The 22,846-nt window shown below is 35.2% G+C and overlaps 1 protein-coding gene across 5 annotated transcripts in view; it reads right to left on the bottom strand.

Moving 5' to 3' along the window:
• The window catches only part of ATAD2B (ATPase family AAA domain containing 2B), a 177,565-nt gene that overhangs the window by 63,414 nt on the left and 91,305 nt on the right, over window positions 1-22,846 (bottom strand). For all 5 annotated transcript variants that reach the window (XM_002757996.7, XM_078349874.1, XM_035273089.3 and 2 more), the window contains 4 exons: window positions 22,074-22,233; window positions 16,972-17,062; window positions 11,034-11,345; window positions 7,783-7,918 (listed from right to left, as the gene is read on the bottom strand). In XM_002757996.7, coding sequence (XP_002758042.3) covers window positions 7,783-7,918; window positions 11,034-11,345; window positions 16,972-17,062; window positions 22,074-22,233 — 699 coding nt within the window. The remainder of the gene's footprint in view (window positions 1-7,782; window positions 7,919-11,033; window positions 11,346-16,971; window positions 17,063-22,073; window positions 22,234-22,846) is intronic.

Genomic DNA, 22,846 nt, shown 5'->3' with positions numbered 1-22,846 from the left:
CATGGTTAGGAAGAATCAATATTGTGAAAATGGCCATACTGCCCAAAGTCATTTATAGATTCAATGCCAACCCCGTCAAGCTACCATTAACCTTCTTCACAGATCTGGAAAAAAACACTTTAAATGTCACATGGAACCAAAGGAGAGCTCAAATAGCCAAGACAACCCTAAGCAAAAAAAAAAAAAAAAAAAAAACAAAGCTGGAGGCATCATGCTACCTCACTTCAAACTGTACTACAAGGCTGTAAACTTGTATATTGGTCTATATCTCTGTTTTGGTACCAGTACCAAAACAGCATGGTACTGGTACCAAAACAAGAGATATAGACCAATGGAACAGAACAGAGGCCTCAGAATCAATGCCACAAATCTACAACCATCTGATTTTTGACAAACCTGACAAAACAAGCAATGGGGAAAGGATTCCCTGTTCAATAAATGGTGTTGAGAAAACTGGCTAGCCATATGCAGGAAGCTGAAACTGGATCCCTTCCTTACACCTTATACAAAAATTAACTCCAGATGGATTAAAGATTTAAACATAAGAACTAACACCATAAAAACCCTCGAAGAAAACCTAGGCAAAACCATTCAGGACATAGACATAGGCAAGGACTTCGTGACTAAAGCACCAAAAGCAACGGCAACAAAAGCCAAAACAGACAAATGGGATCTAATTAAACTCCAGAGCTTCTGCACAGCAAAAGAAACAATCATTAGTGTGAACCAGCAACCAACAGAATGGGAAAAAATTTTTGCAATGAACCCATCTGACAAAGAAAGGGCTAATATCCAGAATCTACAAAGAATTAAAAGAGATTTACAAGAAAAAAACAAACAAACCCATTCAAAAGTGGGCGAAGGGTATGAACAGACAGTTTTCAAAAGAAGACATTTATGAGGCCAACACATGAAAAAATGCTCATCATCACTGGTCACTAGAGAAATACAAATCAAAACCACATTGAGATACAATCTGATGCCAGTTAGAACGGCAATCATTAAAAAATCTGGAGACAACAGATGCTGGAAAGGATGTGGAGAAATAGCAACACTTTTACAATGTTGGTGGGAGTGTAAATTAGTTCAACCACTATGGAAGACAGTGTGGTGATTCCTCAAGGATCTAGAAATAAAAATGCCATTTGATCTAGTAATCCCATTACTGGGTATATACCCAAAGGATTATAAATCACTCTATTATAAAGACACATGCACATGTATGTCCACTGCAGCACTGTTTACAATAGGAAAGACCTGGAATCAACCCAAAGCCCATCAATGATAGACTGGACAAAGAAAACGTGGCACATATACACCATGGAATACTATGCAGCCAAAAAAAGACAATGAGTTTGTGTCCTTTGTAGAGACACGGATGAATCTAGAAACCATTATTCTCAGCAAACTGACACAAGAACAGAAAACCAAACACTGCATGTTTTCACTCATAGGTGGGTGATGAACAATGAGAACACTTGGGCACAGAGAAGGGCACAACACTCACTGGGCTAGGTGGGGAGGAGGAGGGAAGGGGAGGGACTATGGGGGTGGGGTGGATGGGGAGGGATAACACCAAAAGAAATGCCTGATGTAGGCGATGGCGGTGGGGGTGGTGGATGTGGCATGTACGTAATTAGGCAACAATCCTGCAGGATGCACACATGTACCCCAGAGCCCAAAGTACAAAAAAAAAAAAATCCATTACTCAATTAAAAAACAAAGAAAAGAATCATAAAAAATAAATGAGGGCAGCATGGTGGCTCACATCTGTAATCCCAGCACTTGGAAGGCTGAGGTGGGTGGATCACTTGAGCCCAGGAGTTTTGAGACCAGCCTGGGCAACATGGCAAAATCCCATCTCTACAAAAAATAAAAAATAAAATAGCCAGGTGTGGTGGTGTACACCTGTAGTCCCAGCCACTCAGGAGACTGAGGATCACCTGTGCCCAGGAGCCATGATGGTGCCACAGTATCCCAGCTTAAATAAGAGTGTGACCTAGTCTCAAAAAATAAAGTAAAAGGAACAGAAATGGATGGTAAAATAAATGTTTAAAAACAGAGGAATCAGGACATTTCACAGCATAAACAAAATGATGTCTAACACAAAATTTAAATTAAAAGATTCACTTATTTTTAATTCATGATAATCTAAAAACCTTTGTAACTCAAAAATTATAATCTGAACCAAATGGCAACAAGCAAATGGCATAAAGAATTTGCCATAGAGCAGGGCACAGTAGCACATGCCTGTAATCCCAGATATTTGACAGGCTGAGTTGGAAGGATGACTTGAGCTCAGGAGTTCAAGACTAGCCTGGGCAACATAGAGAGATCCCATCTCAAAAAATTGTTGAGTGAAAAAACATAAAAAGAAAATTTAATTTTAAAAAAAATTGGCCGGGTACAGTGGCTCAAACCTGTAATCCCAGCACTTTGGAAGGCCGAGGCAGGCGGATCATGAGGTCAAGAGATTGAGACCATCCTGGCCAACATGGTGAAACCCCATCTCTACTAAAAATACAAAAATTCACTGGGTGTGGTGGCGTGCACCTGTAGTTCCAGCTACTCTGGAGGCTGAGGCAGGAGAATTGCTTGAACCTGGGAGGCGGAGGTTGCAGTGAGCCGAGATAGCACCACTGCACTCCAGCCTGGTGACAGAATAAAACTCCGTCTCAAAAAGAATAAAAAAAAGAATATGTCATAAACAGGAATGGTTCTTAATGTATAAAGAGTTTATATGCATAGTTTTGGGGCAAAGAACTTAAACAATTCAAAAAGAAAATAGAAATAGGAAATTTTTTAAAGTGTTTATTTATTTAATAGTTATAGAATGCCTCCTATGCTGACTGCCTTAACCCTAAGTATCAAACAATACTAGTGTTATCGCAGAGCTCATAACTGATGGTATTTAGTTAAAAAAATTACCATAATTCAATGTGATTAATAAGTGATACCTGTTTGAATACACAGTGCTATGGGAGATACCATACCAGTTAGACATTCATAGAAGGCATTTCTGGAAAAGTGTTACCAAGGCAGAAACCCCACGGATTGGAGGTATAAAAGATGAATTCCAAGACTGCAAAACAGGATGTGCAAAGGACCAGAGGTTAAAAAGAACATGGCTCTTTGGGGTAACTGATACAGTTCATACAGCCAGTTTTGGTTTTGTTTATTTGTTTGGTTTAAAGTATCGGGACATGTTGTGAGGGGTGCAGTAAAGGTACTAGGGTTGGGGGGAGAAAAAGAAAGGTTAAGTTAGACTACAAAGGGTTACAAAGGGTTTTGTAAGCCATGTTAAAAGATTGGATGTGTATTGAAGACAATGGGGAAGCATTAAGATACTTTAGAGGAGCAAGTTAATCATATACATGTTAAGGGAAGATAACTCTATGTCAGCATGTCAGTATGGGAATGGGTTTTAAAAGAAGGCAAATGAGAGGAAAGATAATCAATCAGCCATCTGCTATAGTAACCCAGGCATGAGATATGAATGATCGTTCTACAAGAAAAGTGCTAGAGGAAGAAGGAATAGCCTGTCATGAGACTTACTTAGTGAGAAAAATAAAAAAGACTTGGTCATTGACTAGACAAAGAAAGAAAGCAAAGGAAAGAAGTTGAGAATGATGTCAAATTCTAGCTGAGACAACTGAATGGACGGTGGCTCACAAGAGTCATGGGAAGAGAAGGGGAAATATAGTCCAGCTATGGATGGAAAGATCAATGGTACAACAAAGAGGAGATGGGTCCACTGGACAGGGTCAATCTAGGCTTGAGAATGAAATGGTAGTCATTAACACAGAGAGGAAAAAAATTGAGAAAATATAAACGAAAATAACGACAGACATCTTTTATCTGTTAGATTAATAAACTAAAAATTAATATGCACTATCAATGAGAGGATAAGAAAACTGATAATCCTCACAACTAGTGGAAAAAAGCACAACTTTTCTGAAATTATATGCGGTAGGTCTAAATATGCCAAAATGTGTGCCCAAAAATATTCAGTAACTCACTCCACTCCCAGGGACTCCCCAACCTCTTACTATTGTCTATTATTTTTTCCCATAGTACTTATCTTCTAACATTTTATCTATCTAGCAATCTATTGCATTTATTGTTTTACTATCTGTCTCTTCCATTTAAAAATATAAGTTCGATGAGGGCCAGGATCTTAGCCTATTTTGTTCACTGACATATCCCGAGTACCCAGGACAATGTCTGGAACACAATGCGCACTTCACAAAACATTTGAATGAGTGAATGAATACAAAAGAACAAATGAACAATTCAACAAAACAAAACTATATTACATTCATCTATCTGGTTTGTAAAGGTTTTAAAAGACAGTGCTCAGAATTGATAATGGCAAAAAAACACCACCTTCATATATTAGTATGAGAAATATAAACTGGTACAAGCCTTCTGGAAAATAATTTAACAATCTGTGGCAACATGCTAAATGTGTATACTCTCTGACACAGTAATTGCTGTTCTTAAAATTTACCTTACACTTTGAATCAGATAATGGTGTAAAGATGTATACTTAGAAACAAGTCTATTGTTTAGAAAAGAGGAAACTTGAAAATTTCAAATTTTACCATTAAGGGTCTATAAATTATGGATAGCTACTAGGCAGCTATCTTAAAATAATGATATTAAACATATGCTGACATGAAATAATATTCCCTACACAGTGGATGAAAAAGTAAGTTATATTAACAACTTATAGGAGGATATAATCTAGATAATATATGAGTCTATACATTATACATGCATAGAGAGAACATGGAAGCGTGGTCATCAAAACTTAAACAAATATTACCTGCAGGTGCTGGGGCTTTAATTTTTACTTTCTTCTTTATGCTCTTCTTTATTACTTGAATTTTCTACAGTGTATACCATCTTTCTAATCAGAAAAAACAAAGCTATTTTCATTTGGAAAACCTCAGAAAGCTCTGTTTCTAATCACCCTTACGATTACATAAAGTAAGAAAGATAACTTATTTTCCATCATAAGGCTTCTCTATCAGATTGGTAAACCTTAACCATCTTGACTTCTCCTTTGTATTAAATGTGAACAAGAAAAGGTTTCAACATTGTTTCAGGAGACTATTCTCAGAAATCCACCAGCAATACTCAGGCTAATGTGACTAAAAATCAGCACTAAACTTATACTTTCTTCTGGCTGAGCACCTTTTTTTTTTGCATTGATCTGTAACGTTAATGTATCTTGCTCAAACAGCAAACTAAACAATCCAAACAAAAAAGACTGTATGTTGCCAATACTAAAGGCCTTAATTCTAAAGTGTATACTTCTTGGAGAGTTTGAAATATATTGCTCAACTTACCTAAAGAAGCAATGCAATTCCCTAGCTACTTACTAAGCTCAGAAATCAATTTGGAAAAAATATTATCTTAGGAAACAAAGAGCACAGAGAGCCTGGCTCTGCCACCTGCTAGAAAGATGATCATGGGCAACTTAATTAACTTTTGTATGCTTCAGTTTCCTCATCTATAAAATGATACCACAAACGCAATATGATTCCCGAGAGGCCTATATATATTACTGAATATGAAGCACAAGATCTTTACATACCAAACACATATCTAATTTGTAAAAAGCACTCAGATGCAGACTCCCATCCCTTCATACTGCAAAAGACAGCAAACATCACTATTTCTCCTGTGAAAACTTGCCAGACTTCCAGCAGAATTAGTCTGCTTTCATAGCACTTTTGCCATATTGAAATGTTTGTCACCCCCAACAATGAGACCTTCTCTAAGAATTATATCTTATTCACACTTATGTTTTCAGTGTCTCATACAATGCCTGGCATATGGTAAACAAAGAAAAATTGGATATATGGGTAGGTGAATAAAGAAATAAATGAATAATATTATTAAAACATCTAAAAATGTTTATTCTAGAATATAGCTGTAGGAAAGTTAAGTCAATGAACTAGAAAAGCTTATGTAAAGAAAGCTAAAATTAAACCAATCAGAAAAGCTAAAACAAAATGAGCCATACCAATGTCTCACATTAAATCAGTGGCAGGAAATGTACTCAATAAAAAGTCAAACTTAAAACTGGACATATTTTCTAATAGCAAAATCTATTTCTATATTCCTTTATTGACAACAGTTATCTTATAAAATTAAACACGTCTTTTGACAGCTTTTAGTTTCTGCTGCTACATAATGCAAATCCAAATAACTATAACTGTCAAACACAGACACATACACACACACAGAAAGAGAAGGAGAGAAGGGAGGGAGGAAGGGAGGAAGGGAAAGGGAGGGAAGAAGGGAGGGAGAGAGAGGGAGGGAAGGAGGGGGGGGAGAGAGGCAAAGAAAGAGAGAAAGACAGAGAGAGAGAAAGGCTAGCCAGGTGAAAGGCAAAAAAAAAATGGCTTTCCCATAATTATCAATAAAACAAATCTGTAAAATGCTGAAATAGCCTATAAAAAAACTTCCCCAAGAGCATAAAAGAATCTGGAGAAGAAGAAAAAAACTTACTAATAGAAGAGTTTGCTGTTAAAGAACATATGAAGAAAAAAAGAGAAGATGAAAGTAATTTAGGCTCATTTTAAAAAATGAAAAACAAGAAAGGGTTATCAATGAAAATAATTAAATCAACAATGCACCAAAATCTACATGGGAAAACTTCAAGCTGGAGACTTAAATTTGTTCAAAATATTAAAAGTACACACAATCCAGCCTCTTCTAATAGAAGTGCTATTAGATCTACCTGACTGAAGCTTTATGGTCCTTCAACTACGGCACTAATTGTGTAAATCCAAGTAAAGATGTGTTAGTATGTGAAAACTGTTTGGTCTCTTCATTTAAAATTACATTTGTACTGTAAGTGTTTACCTATTATAGTACACAGCAAAAGCTGCTTTAACACAGATAACAAAAGGGTAAATGTAAATTGAAAAACCATAAGATCCAACTTATGAAAGTATAAACTAATGATGTTTCTAGAACATCAAAAAGTTATTTAATTACCAAACAATTTCTAAACCAAAATCTCTTTAGTAGCCTTACAGACCTAAATGATCATCTAAAGTTCACTACAAATTAAAGTACCCCAGATCATGGCAAATATTTAATTTCTGCCCATTTTAGATTAAATAAAAAGCAATAAAGTTAGAGCTTATGGGTTGACTTTCTAAGGTTAAGCCTTCCCCTGCCTCCATGGAGGAAAAAAATTCACACCATCACTTTTAAAAAAAGGAAACTTGGCTGGATGCAGTGGCACACGTCTATAATCCCAGCACTTCAGGAGCCCAAAGTGGGCAGATCACCCAAGGTCAGGAGTTCAAGACCAGCCAGGCCAACACAATGAAACCCCATCTCTACTAAAAATACAAAAATTGGCTGAGAATGGTAGCACACACCTGTAATCCTAGCTACTCAGGAGGCTGAGGCACGAGACTCACTTAAACTCAGGAGGCAGAAGTTGCAGTGAGCCAAGATCATGCCACTGCACTCTACCCTGGGCAACAGAGTGAGACTCTGCCTCAAAAAAAAAAAAAAAAGTCAAAGTAATAGGAAAGATTCTTCTACTTGGAGGAAAAAACACTTAAGTGTTAACCAACAAACTAATTATTACATGAAAAAGAATACACAGTAAAAGTTTTCCAGAACTGTGTCCAAACAACAGAAAAACAATACTCTCACAGTTATGACCATGAGTAAAAATATACTATAATTCTAATCATAAAGTATCAAATATCGCTCTAAATACAAAGAAATTTGATATAAATTACTCACATTGTAAAATGAAGATAGGGTTTATGTATAGCAGCAGCTGATGACTGTTTCTTTGGTGATCCTGAGTGACAACTGGTCTCAAAAATTGATAAAGCATTTTCATCTTCACTATCCTCTAAAATTAAAGTTTCTATATCTGTTTAAGAAAATCACAATGGTTATGAAGCTTATAAAGTCATTTAATATTAGTGCCCTACCAAAGCTAAGAAAAATTGGGTTAAAAATCAAACGACATTAACTAATAAGTTATCTATCAAGTATAATACAGGCAAATTAACAAACTGCAGTTTTTAAAATAATTTACAAACAAAATTAATATAATATTTTTACAGACTATCTACTGAAGTATTATGAGATGTAATTTGGGAGAACTCGCTGACTGACTGAAAAAAGAAAACAAGTCTAGAAAACAAGTGGCACTCTCATAAAACCCCAACTATTTAACTAAAAGTCTCTGACTTAATTTTGACCAAAACCAGTCCATTTCATCTTTAGTTTAATTAGTAGGTTAGTTGAGTCAAGGCCAGTTCTTATAAAAGCAACAAGGAATAAACTGACTCTTATTTTTTAAAGAGGATACACCTTGTCAAGGAAGTCTTAGTCTAGTTAAGATGGAGTCAGAAATTCCGTCAAAGCTAATATTAAAAAGATATTAATTTACATAGCATTAGTGTCTCTATGGGCCTTAGGTTACCACCCAGGGAACTAACTGGAACTAAAATCTCTACTGAGAATGCAACACTTAAAGCTTTAGACTACCACCTAAAGTATGAACAGCTATACTTCAAACACACCTAATCAAAAGTGACAATTCATTCAATAAAAAGCAATGCTTCATGTGTACAGGATATGACAGAGAATTAAGATAAAGAGAAATCATACCCTTTCAAAACAAACCAAAAATATATATATACAGATGCTTTCTAAAATGAGATACTAAATTGTGCTGGCAGACAGAGCTTTCAAGTGGCTTTTAAAAGCTAAATACTTAGTACAAGTCATTAATTAAAAATTAATCTAGGAAATAACTGAGTATCTTTTGAGGATAATTTCATACACAAGGAAATGATATTTGTCTAAGAAAAGTATTAAAGGCCAAAATAAGCCAGAACAAATAATATAACTAAATAGCTAAAAGTCATTATTGATAATCAAATAAAATTTTGGTTGCTCTTCTCCACTGGTTCATGTCAACTAGTTCTACTAACAGGATCTAATGTATTCTTTATATTTACAAAAAAAAGTTATAAGAAAACAGATAATAATGCTATAAATTGGTAATTCACAAATGGAGATAAAGAGCTATGATAATCTCTCTGAAGGAAAGATGAGGTTTATATGATTTTCTAAAGGTGACATAGTTTTTTGGGGAAGTTTTGGTACATAAAATACATATGAAATACATTTCCAGTTATGAAATACAGAAATAAAAAATTCAAAAATCATGGCATGGTGGCTGGCTCATAGATAGTCAATAAAATAGTCGTTCCCCATTCTGTCTGCCAAATTTAAGAAATCAGGTATTCCATGTGGTATCTTATGTGAGTCTGTCACTAAACAATTAAAGTTTCTGAAAAATATATTTATGACAGAATTCATTGAACAATATTCATAATTTTTACTACATATATTTTTAATGTTAGTATAATTCTCTGAATAATTTTCTGTTTGGTGCAGCCTACATTCCAGACCAGGTGCTAGGCACTGGAGAAATCAAGATAATCAAAAGACATTACTTTCCCTTCAAAGTTTACAAGCCTTATACTCTGATTAGAATGTCAAGCTAATTTTTAAATTTTAAATTTTGATGTTTTTAATATTTTTAATTACTATTATTTTTTAAAGAGACAGAGTCCCACCATATTGGCCAGGCTGCTCTTGAACTCCTGACCTCAGGTGATCTTCGGCCTTGGCCTCCCAAAGTGCTAGGATTACACTGCATGAGCCACCACACCCAGCCAGGAGTGATATTTTAAAGATAGTTTTCTGTTTGTATCTCAGGTACAAAGTACAATCTTGAGACCTGATACAACTCTAGACCCTCTACAGTCAGGTTCTTATTTACTCCCTTAGCAATACCTCACACTCCTATCAGCACTGCACACTACAGAGTGCCCTACCAATAACAACAAAATGATGAGTTTAATCCAAAGAAGCATTATAGCAGCATAGGTAAGGGCAAGGGCTCTGTAGTCAGGCTCCCTGGGTTGAGGCAGGCCCCAGAACTTACTGAATGACCTTACATTAACTAAATTACCAGGCTGGATGTGGTGGTTCATGTCTGTAATCCCAACACTGTGGGACACCAAGGAGGGTAGATCAGCTGAGGTCAGGAGTTCGAGAGCAGCCTGACCCATACAGTGAAACCCCATCTCTACTAAAAACAAACAAACAAAAAATTAGCTGGGTGTGGTGGCACACACCTGTAATGCCAGCTACTTGGAAGGCTGAGGCAGGAGAATCACTTGAACCCAGGAGGCAGAGGTTGCAGTGATCTGAGATCACGCCACTGCACTCCAACCTGGATGACAGAATGAGACTATATCTCAATAACTAAATAAATTACCAGCCTACATCTTCCACTCTCCGCTTCTATATAATCAGAGTGCTCACCTGTAAGCCTGTTAAGAGGATTAAGAGGCAGGGCACAGTGGCTCATGCTTGTATTCCCAGCACTTTGAGAGGCCAAGGCGGGTGGATCACCTGAGGTCAGGAGTTCAGGACCAGCCTGGCCAAAATGGTGAAACCCCATCTCCACTAAAAATTAAAAAAAAAAAAAATTAGCCAGGTGTGGTGGCAGGCACTTGTAATCCCAGCTATTCAGGAAGCTGATGCAGAAAAATAGCTTGTACCCAGGAGGCGGAGGTTGCAGTGAGCCGAGATGGCACCATTGTACTCCAGCCTGGCCCAACAAGAGCAAGACTCCATCTCAAAAAAAAAAAAAGGAGTAATAAATGACAATTTAAGGGCTTTAAAGGTTAACCTATTATCATTATAATCAACTTTCTAAAGATTATAATAGCCCTATATTAAGATGATCAGAATGTCCCAAAAGTGAACATTTATTCATTTGTCTTACAAACATTTGCCAGGCAACTACCATATGTCAGGCAATATGCCAGGCCTGGAATATACAGTATTAAATAAAATAGATAATATTACAAAAGTGACACATAATCTTATGAGAAAACTATATTTATTTATTCCTGTACTTGTTTCATTTTAACAATATGAAAAGTAGTTTACAATACCTTCTTTTTTGTCACTCTGGCTAATTTCAGCATGAGGAAACACTTTTTGCAAGACTGCTAGGATGTTATTGAAGCTTCTTTCCAGCAGTGGCCTTATGATGGGGGACAGTGCATGCCCTGAAGACATCACAGCACGCTGGGAAGCAGGCACAATATTCTGCATTGCATGGTAAAAATCTTGGGCACTAAGCACTATTGAGGAAACATCCAGCTGCAGTTTATGACTGCTAGCATAGATCTGGGGATAACGCCTCCGCAGCGCAATCAGGGCAGCTTCAGTGCACAGGGCCTTGATATCAGCTCCACAGTAGCCTAATGCACAAAAGGAGAAGTATAAAAAAGGTACATTCATTATTCCATGCACCAACTGTGTTTCGTAAATATACACATCTTTATCTAAAGTTATAATCAATACTAAATCAATAACTATGTATAATTTTATCAGTAAAATAGAAACTAGCCATTTAAAATCACCAAATAAAACTGTTGATTTAAGGCTAAATACTTACATTAAGATTAAAAATTTTTGAATATTTTTAATTAACAAACACATAAGCTAACAATATTAAAGTAAAACAAGCTATGTTTCTTATGTCCTTGATATAAGCTTTAAAACAAAAGTCATGTATTATGTGATTAACCGATTACAATGTACAACTTTTTTTTTCTTTTTTTTTTTTGAGACGGAGTTTCGCTCTCGTTACCCAGGCTGGAATGCAATGGCGCGATCTCGGCTCACCGCAACCTTCGCCTCCTGGGTTCAGGCAATTCTCCTGTCTCAGCCTCCTGAGTAGCTGGGACTACAGGCACGCGCCAACATGCCCAGCTAATTTTTTGTATTTTTAGTAGAGACGGGGTTCCACCATGTTGACCAGGATGGTCTCGATTTCTTGACCTCGTGATCCACCCGCCTCGGCCTCCCAAAGTGCTGGGATTACAGGCTTGAGCCACCGCGCCCGGACTTTTTTTTCTTTTGAAGAGACAGTCTCAAATTAATTAATTAATTAATAAGAGATAGGGTCGACTCTCACCCAGCCAGGCTGGAGTGCAGTGGTGCAATCTGGCTCACTGCAACCTTCACCTCCCAGCCTCAAGTGGTCCTCCCACTTCAGCCTCCTGAGTAGCTGGGACTATAGGCATGTGCCACCACACTCGTGTAATTTTTTCATTTTATTTTATTTATTTGTTTTGTAGAGATGAGGTCTCACTATATTGCCTAGGCTGGTCTCAAACTCCTGAGCCCAAATGATCTGCCTGCCTCGGCATCCTGAAGTGCTGGGATTATTAAACCACCACACCTGGCCTACAATGCACAACTTTCTTTAGAAAAAAGTTTTAAAAGAATAATAGTTACATTTCAGTCCTTCATCAGTATTCTCAATCATTAGATTAGTTCTCATGACATTATACTTACTTATAAATGGTTTTATCAATATTAACTTCCAAACACACATAAGAGTAGTATATAAACAGAAACTTCAAAAACAGAGGTATTCTACTACCAACTCTGAGTGCAACCAACTATTAAGTTAACATTCATTTACTCCTATAATTATCACTTAAAATTGTAATTCATCTGATAGTTCCAAGTATATTAAATAAGAACATTAAAAAATATTTCCTCCTGAGGAATGCTCTATGTGGGAAAAAATATTTCCACTGATTTTCCACATTAATTTTCTTTGTTTAGTTTAAAACAACTGATAATCTAATTGTAAGGGTTATATCAACATGGGGTATTATTTATTACCCATGTTTAATAGATGATCCAATCAAACAACAGATCAAGCCCCAGTGTTTTAAAGTCATTTCATTCATCTGAGTAACAAATACATACAAAAACACATGCTCTGTTGCATCCTTTCACAAAATGAAAGAAAAGCTCAAACTAGTTTTTTCTGTTAGCAATTAAACTTGCATTTGGTCACAATTATCAGTTATGCCAGCAGGGGGAACCATTCAAATAGTTACAGAATATTAGACCCTAACTAAGCTCCTCAACGAATACCAGGTTTATTTTTATTTTACATTATTTTGGGGAGACAGCATATCGCTCTGTTACCCACGCTGAAGTACAGTAGGTGATCATGGCTCACTACAGCCTTGACTTCTAGGCTCAAGAAATCCTTCTGCCTCAGCCTGCAGAGTAGCTGAGACTATAGTGAGTGGCACCACATCAGGCTAATTTTGTATGGATTTTTTTTTTTTTTTTGTAGAGTTAGGGGTCTCGCTTTGTCCAGGCTGGTCTCGAACTCCTGGCCTCAAGCAATCCTCCTGCCTCAGCCTCCCACAGTGCTGGTATTATAGGCATGAGCCATCACACCTGGCCTATTTACCTTTTTATACCTCACGATGACCTTATAGAACACTTAAATACTGAACTTGAAATGGTGATTACAAAGAAAAACTTATTCAAAGTTAGGGAAAAATTTAATATGACCTGGAAGAACTTAATTCAGAAGACTATAAGCAGATTAAGCATTAACATTGTTCCATGACAGTGATCTGTCTCACAAATAATTTTTCAGATAACCAAATTTACTATTAGTATCTCATTTTATTTTCTATTTCTCAAAGAATAAAACTGGAAAAAAATATATTTTCCTTTTGCATATATATCTGTTATGTTAATTCAATAATAAATAGAATACTAGCTCAAAGTTATAAACAGTTAACAAAATAATCCAAGGATGTGATTATAGAATGTGAATTCTGTCTTCCATTCCAGAGGAGTTAAGGAATATACTACCATCTTCTAACAATATAAACAACCACATTTCTATTTCTTCTTTAAAAGTATATACAGAGTTAATGAACATACTATACAGTCCCATTTTAAGTGTAAAAGCCTAAGTTAAAAAAATTAAAACTCAGAAACTATTCAGGCAAAACATAAAATTAGCCACTAGAAGACATTTTACATAGTAAATGTTACCCATAACATTTATGTTTGCCATAACAAGTTAATTACATATGTAACAGCAATGTATTACTGTTCATCTTGCCCTCATTTATTCTAGACAAAAGAAATTATCAATAGACCCCAATTAATGAAGTAGATTTTCACATGAATTATCATAACCAATAGACTATAAAGGAGGAAATTTCTTTACATTTGCTTAAAGTAGGAATTACCGGTTTATATCTGCAATTCTCACCTTGATTATCCATCTGAATAAACACTGAAACTGAAACAAGAAACAGATTCCCAAGCCCCACGATAAACCTAGTAAATCAGAATCTCGGGGGGTTTGAAATCATACATGCATTTCAAGAAAGCTTTACAAGTGATTCTGATACACACACAAAATTGATAACTACTGATTTAACATACTTCTTTCTAAAATTTTTTAAGTACATCATAACCACAGTCAAATGGGTTATACTTAGGGTGACCACATGTGCTGGTTAGGCCTTTTGTCCTGTCATAATAATAACTAATAGAACAACTTTTCACTCTCAAAGGGTCCTTATTTAGACAATAAATAATATGATCATTCTAGTAATACTGAAAACATACTATAGCCTTTTAGGAGTTAAAAGTTAATATTAAAGAAATTATAAACATCTCTTTCATAATCATACTAATTCTAACTTTACAATTCTAATACTCTGTGAACACATTTAGACATCAAATAAAGAGCATTCCTGAGTACTGCTATTAAGACAGAAATTTTTCTGAAAGGCTGAAAATACAGCTATTGAAGGTTAGACTAGAAACAAGGCCATAACAAAATTTTATGAAGTTTTAAATACAGCATCAAACATAACGAAGTCCCACAAGATAGACATTTCATTGAGACCCTTTCATTGTTTTAGCCCTCTCATTGAAAATGGAATAGATAAATATGATTAGAGTTGAGCATTTCATTAATCGTAAGTTCCTACTATTTATGCAAATGTTCCTGATATCAATGTATGTTGAGTTTTTCACTATGCAAAAATCACACCCAATATGCATGCAAAAACTTGGGAATTTCAAGGTAAAAGTTACCAAATCCATAACCTCTAACAAAAGGTCAGCTGTCTTTGCAGCTGTTCATCAAGACTACATACTCTTTTCTTAGGCATAAATTTCAATGAACTGAACCCATTCCTGTTAAAACATGTTTGGCATATATACACTAGTGAGTTTGTAATGGATTTAAAAATACGATTTCATTCCTGCTTAAAGATTTAAATTTGATTTTTTTTTTATGTGAACTGGTTTCTCAGATGGAATGAATGTCATAACAAAAAACAGAAGTCATTTAATTATAATGGATTTTTATGTTACCGTCCAGGAAGCAAATGGTATATAAACAGAGTCTGCAGACATACAGACACCCCACAGAGGGGAGGAAAAATGGTAAGAGAAATTATCAGTCCTATAAGAAATTACACCATGGAAATTCAAAAACTCAAGAAACTCCCTAAAAGCTAAAATAAATCACTTGGGAAAATGAGAAGTACTGTCTTTGGAAATGCAAAAGGAAACTAAGATTCTAATATTTGGGATGAAGAATTAAACTAGAGTATATAATATTGATGGTAGACAGGATAATAGAAAGTAATTTAGAATACCTATCTCTTAGGGAAATTTCCAAAACGATAACTTGACTTCTGCTTATTTCAGTTAAGGATCACTCTGTGACAAATTCACAGAAAAGTCTACAAAGATTTCCCAGTCTGATCTGAACTCTAATAAAATAATATCATAAATAAAAGGGGTCTAATTTCAAAAAGGGAAAAGATTGGATTTTGTACCAAATAACCACCCTCTCCCATAAAGCAGCACAAGGCTTTGCAAAGGTCAAGCCAAATTTACATGAAATGTGTTTGGCGCATGCTCTCTTATACCAGGCAAAGCTTAAACTGAAGTAGTGCTGGAGAGATTTACGTTTTCTCCTCACCAGAAGTTGTCGAGGTCTTTGTGGTTCAAAAGCTGAGGGATGCTGCTTCGGAGATGGAGGTCCCTGTGGATGAAGAGGATAATTTGGATGTAGCTAACTGAATGGACTAATGTTCTATTTAAGTTTTAATTATTTGATGGTGGATTACAATGATTTTTTAAATTAAGTTGTTCTTTTTGGTTTTGGTAGCTTTAAAGTTTTCCCAAGTAAGCTGTTGTTAGTGAACTTATTTGGGAGATTTCTTCATAATGCTTAAAAAGTTAATGAAGACTGGGGTTTTTTTTAATTTATATTTTTCAGAGAATGAGAGGAAAACAGACAAAAGAGGGGAAAGAATGTAGGAAAAACACCTGTGTGTATATTCAACTACCTAACATTGTATTCTTTTTATTTCAGACCTAATTAGAGTCAAAACCCTGAATTCCATCTCCTATGTGTGATCATCTGTGCAGATAAACGCTCTCACCACGTCCTAGAAGGACAGTAGTGTCCATTCACTCTGTGGAGAGATCCTCCACTCTGTGAAAAATTTACAGTTAAATTGAAAAGTTTTATATTTGGAGAAATACTATCAAATACCATTAACTATTTTCTTTGAAGATCCCTTCCACCCAACTTCTTTCTAGACCACAGGAATGAAAATGAACTCATTGTGTAATCTGCAAAGTAAAAGTAAAAGGCTGCAGTCCTGCTTTGACATGAACTTTTCTTTCTCAAGTTTAAGCTTATTTTTCTTAGTGAAATTTCTAAGAGGGAATAATTTTTTTCAAAAGGAGACCCTGTAGTAATATTATGGATACCCAGCTCTCAATGAAAGGCATATTATTATTGAGTTTGTTAACTAAACACCTAACGGCAGTTAAAATTCTAATTGAGAAGTACCCAAACTTTAAGTGAAACAGTTAAAACAACTTTAAAATATAAAGGCAGAGCCAATCTGTTGCACAATCAAAAACATAACTATGCTCATTCACATTACAAACATAAGGGCAAAGGGAGGCTTAGCAGAACAATGACTATCAAAGAATTCAAACGGTAACACTCACCTACACATTTTTCAGCCAATTCACCTAAAAAAGCATCTGACAATTTTGGATTCCAGTCCCTGGTATGGATCTGTAAGATGTGTTTTCTTGCCTAAGATGAAAAGCACAGGTATATAAAGTCTTGCCCAAGAAGAAAAGTACAAATAAAATATTATCAATCCCTCAAATATGTTAGGTGAAACCAATTTTGACTAACCATATCCCATTAAAATTTTTATTTTAAAAAAAAATTTAAACACCTTAGCATCTATCTACATCAACTTTGATTCCAACAGTAAACTGGGAGATACATAGTAGAGATCTTGTCTCTGTTTCACAATCTAAGACATTTAATGCTGTAAGAGGTGAAGAAAATTGACTAGCAGCATATAACGACCATGACTCATCTGGGACTAGAATTCAAAACCAAATTTCACTTTTCTACCATACCACTTCTACCATTTGAAAATATATGAATAAAAAACTTTTATGTTATAATAGTTATGGTCATAATTTTAAACAAACTTTAACTTCATAGATTTGTGGTGTTATGATTGACAATGAGCAAAATGACAAGTAACTTGAAAAAAGTTTTTATTTGACCAGTTTTCAATTTTAAGTAAATATTATGCATGCCAGTTGTGGTGGCTCACACCTGCAATCTCAGCACTTTGGGATGCCGAGGTGGGAGGATCACTTGTGTCCAGGATTTGACGGCTAACATAGTAGACTTCATAGTGACACCCTGTCTCTACAAAAAAAATTGTTTTTTAATTAATTGGGCATGGGAACGCCTGTGGTCCCAGGTACTCAGGAAGCTGAGGTGGGAGTATTATTTGCGCCTGAGAGGTCAAGGTCTGCGGTGTGCTGTGATCACGCCACTGCACTCCAAGCTGGGTGAGACAGTGAGACCCTGTCTTAAAGAAAAAATATAAAATAAAAATGTATATATATAATGCATATTATTACTCTGTCAGTTACTTGATGCTTTGGCATTTAATACCTAACGAGGTAATTTCAGTAAATATCAATTAAATGCATTGAAAGATCTAAGTGTTATAAACAATTTTACATTGATTTCAGCATTCTCTAGCTTAAATCTGACTGCATAGCACTTAAATTTGACTGCATAGCACAATCAAAATTTTAACATATTGGTTCTACAACAAACAAATTTATTTTTCTAAAATAGCTTTTTTGTTTTTGTTTTTTGAGACTGAGCCTCGCTTTATTGCTCAGGCTGGAGTACAGTGGTGTGATCTCAGTTCACTGCAACCTCAGCCTCCCAGGTTCAAGCAATTCTTATGACTCAGCCTCCGGAATGGCTGGGATTACAGGTATCCACCACCACACCTGGCTAACTTTTATATTTTTGGTAGAGATGAGGCTTCACTATGTTGGCTAGGCCAGTCTTGAACTCTCGACCTCAAGTGATCTGCCTCCTTGGCCTCCTAAAGTGCTGGGATTATAGGCGTGAGCCACTGCACCATGCCTAAAATAGTTTTTTTAAAAAACCACTAACATGTAAGAATCTATAATCAGCTGATACTACCACCAACAACAGTCAGATGAGAATTTTGTTTTCACATTTGTCTTCCTTGGGGAAAATTACAACACTTCTTAAAAATTGAGTATGTTTGTTCCCTCAACACTGCTATCTAAGCTTCTTGAGACATGAAAAAGCAAATTATAACCAAGATGATAACATCTTACTGGCTTGATGAGGAATTTGGGGTCCAGCAACAAAACAAAACAGAACAACTTCAAAGTCATGAAGATAAATCTTGCTCAAAAAGTTGACCAAATCTGGAATCAATAGCTACAGCTTCAATTCCAAGTTCTAAGTTAGGCATTCAGCTATGAAACTTAAAGCAATGATATGACACTTATTTCCTTCCAACTTGAAGTATTTGCCTGAACACATACTAAAAAAAGAAGGTCCAAAAGAAATATCAACCTAACAGCATATATATTCTGTAAGATGACATTAAATATCTATATAAACTTCATTAGCAGCACAGGTACTGCTCATTACAAGACCCTTAAAAAATTAAGAAAATGTCAAAAAAATTATGCTGGAAGATATCCCAAAAAGAGATCCATTCTTATCCTCTCATTTCTCTAAAAGGAGATTTTAAAAAATGAAATATATAATTATATCTAAGGTTAGCAAGTTATTTTCAGGTCCCTAAAACATTTAAGTTCCATGCTCTTTCCCTATATAATCCAATCAAAGTCACCTTCTTTTTGTCACACTAAAAACACTACCTAGAATGAAGAAAAAATTATTTAAATGTAGAAATCAAGAAATGTTCATTACATATTTTACTCTATATGGCATACCAAATAGGAAGTCAAATGGCTTCCTGTAACAGAAAGTACCTTCCTCTACTATTAAATGTCAAAGGCAAATTCAAGCCCCTCATTTTTCAGAATCCACAAGTATACATTCAAACATATATTACTTATAACAATCATAAAAATTATGATGATGATGATAAAGGAAAATAAATTTAAAAGCATTATTGCATATAGAAAATGTATATTTTATGCAAATAGTAACAAAGGTGTTAAAATTTGAAACCAAGATTTACTTTTATTAATCTTTTACTTAATCAAATAGCAAGAGTCATGATACTCTATTGGTCAAACCACAGGAGTAAGACACTGACTGGTAACACTTTAAATTAATGACCCGAATGGGTTCTTTTTACTACCCTTAATACTTCCCTAGGCCATTCATTACACCTTATTCCTAGCAAACTATTTTACAGCACATCTTCACACTCCACTGATAACCTTGCCTCCTAATTCACTGAGAAAACTGAAGCAATAAGAAAAAAACTTCCACAGACTCCCCACATCCTAATCACCAAAGATGTTCAACCATCAGCATGTGTACCAACAATATTCTATCTTCTCTCTACTGTCACAGATGAACTAGCCAGCTCCTAGATAAAGTCATTAACACCACTTTTATGCTAAATCCTATCGCTTTTTGCCTATTGAGGACATCTCTCAATTTCACACAAAAATTCCCTTTCCTACTGGATATTTCTTCCATCTTAAAAGCAATGAAACACATTATCTTGTTCCTGCTTCCTTCAATATCATATCGCCTAATATTTTGCTTCCCTTTGCAGAAAAACTCTTTTTAAAACCTATCTATATTCACTCCCTCCAATTCCTTCTCATTTTCTCTTGAACTAACACACTCCAATTAAGCGTTTGTACCCACTACTAACTGAAACTGTTCTCATCAGATTTGATGACCTACAAAATGATAAATACAATGACCAATTTTCTGTCCTCAGCTGAATGGACTTAGCAACTTATGACATGTTTAATCACACCCTCCTCATTGATACATTTTCTTCACTTGGCTTCCAGACCACCCCACTCTCTTAGTTTTCCTCTTGCCTTACTGACTGCTCTGTAAGACAGAAGATTTGGTAATCTCATCTAGTCTCAGGACCTTAAAAACTATTTAAGGGAAAAAGATAAATAGCCAGCGTAGGCCTTTCCACAAACTCCGGCCTGAGAAAAATGACCTTAGATTTCAGTATCATAAAACTGTTTCCTAGAAATGTTAGAAAGGGAAAGTTACTGTGGAAAACTATGTTCAAGATCCATGCTGTGCAATATAGTAAGCCATGAGCCACACAATGCTATTTTATTTAAATTTTAAATTAACTAAGACTAAACAAAATTTTAAATGCAGTTCTTTAATCACACTAGCCACATTTTAAGTGCTCAATAGCCACATGTGGCTAGTCGCTACCACATTGCACACTGCTCAAAGAATAATGCCAATAAAGAACATTTCCATCATCACAGAAAATTCTATTAGACAGTATTGTTCTAGACCTTGATTACTGTTAATCCTTTGATTTGTGTGAAATGAACCTGGACTGTGAGGCTGTGACTAGCATATAGACTCTAAGGCCTACTTAACTAAGACAGTACAGAAGACAATCAAGGAAATGGTTTTCCTGTTCTGTATCTCAGAACTAAGCATATTTCCCCATGTACTGAAGAGCATAAAAGCTGTGCTTGGATTGTTATATGTCCCAAAAAATAAAAGCTGATGCTTCCCCATGCTAAAGTAGACTGTACCTACTTCAGTCCTATCTCCTACAAATAAACACACCAATATTCAATGATACATTCCTGAAGGCTGCACTTTGGCAATGAAAATAATGCTGTATATGCTATGTTTCCTGTCCTGACAAAACCAGGTAAACCTGGTGCCAATTTAAAGCCTGTAAATTGGATTGTCAATCCAAATCTGAGTCAACTAGTGGTGAATGTGGAGACTGATGTCAATCTCAAGTATAAACTGCTCTGCACTGGGAAGCCATTTGTTTCTCTATTGTCTTCCATACAGTCCTAATCACTAAGATTTTCACATCTAGGTATATTAAACCCAGGCATTGCACAGAGGTCTAAGAACAAAGCCATACAACAACACATGTTCACATACAGTATCTCCTCTGCATATATCTCTTCGTCTCAAATATGACTTTCTAACGAAAAGCCAATCAGATGATACTAATCAAACCAAGATAATATTAAAAATTTCAAGTTGAATTAGGAAAAAAGAACTTTGTATATCATATTAAAAAACATTCACATAATCAATGATAAACATTGCCCTGTGTTAATACATTCTTTAAAAACACTTTATACCATAATGAATAACATTTGTTGCTTTTAATTAAATATAGCAATTTCTGTGAAAATTTGGGTATTGAGTCCTTGTTCATAAACCCACTAATACTCTATAAAAACATTATTTTATGAGAATAAAATTACTTTGGCTAACTAGAGACATAACCTGTCATATAGGACAACTACTACAATCCAGAGAACTAAAGCGCACATAAACATCTACAGTGACCTAATCAAGAGCTTTCCTCTTACTGCCTAAAAATCATAAACTTTCTTATAATTGTTAATTGAAAAAAAACTGTTCCATAATTACGTAAGATTTTTAAAGTATTAACTAAGATATCCTATAAGCACAAAATATGAACAATGAAAATTCATACACTATCACCTCAGAACATATGCCTTATAGAATTACATATAAATATTAACATACTGAAAACAAAAACTCTTACCTTTTGATCAGGCAGGTTGAACAGGAATTCTCTGTCAAAACGACCAGGTCTCCTGAGTGCAGGATCTATAGAGTCAAGTCTGTTTGTAGCACCAATAACAACAATTTCACCCCTATTATCTAATCCATCCATAAGAGCAAGAAGGGTTGATACTATAGAGCTGTAAAATAATTTTCAGACAATTTTAAAAAAGAAAGCATTGTAAACACTGCTGCGTACAATAATTTTTATGTTTTCAATGCTAATAAAATAACTATAGCATGATTATTATATTTTAATGCAGGATCAAGTGATTTACAAAAATTATTTTCAAAGGCATTCGGAAAATATAGTAGACACCTAAACCTTGGCAACCAAAACAAATGAACTTTATCAAAATTAAAAACTTTTCTGCTTCAAAGGATACTATTAAGAAAGTAAAACTATAACCTAAGAATATTTGTAAATCATATATTTGATAATATATATGAACAATCACAACTGAACAACTAAACAATATAAAGACAAATAATAAAATTTAAAAGTAGGCAAAAGGGCCAGGCACAGTGGCACATGCCTGTAATCCCAGCACTTTGGGAGGCTGAGGTGGGCAGATTGCTTGAGCCCAAGAGTTTGAGATCAGCCTGGGGAACACAGCAAGACCAAATCTCTAAAAACAAAAAATATTTTTTAAAAATAGGCAAAAAATTTGTATAGACATTTTTCGAAAGACAATATACAAAACCACATCAATAGTCATCAAGCATATGTAGATTAAACCAAATGAGATGCCA

Source organism: Callithrix jacchus, chromosome 14, assembly GCF_049354715.1.
Source record: "Callithrix jacchus isolate 240 chromosome 14, calJac240_pri, whole genome shotgun sequence".
Lineage (NCBI taxonomy): Eukaryota > Metazoa > Chordata > Mammalia > Primates > Cebidae > Callithrix > Callithrix jacchus.
Note: the sequence above shows the minus strand (reverse complement) of the source record. Positions and strands in the feature narration are given on the sequence as shown.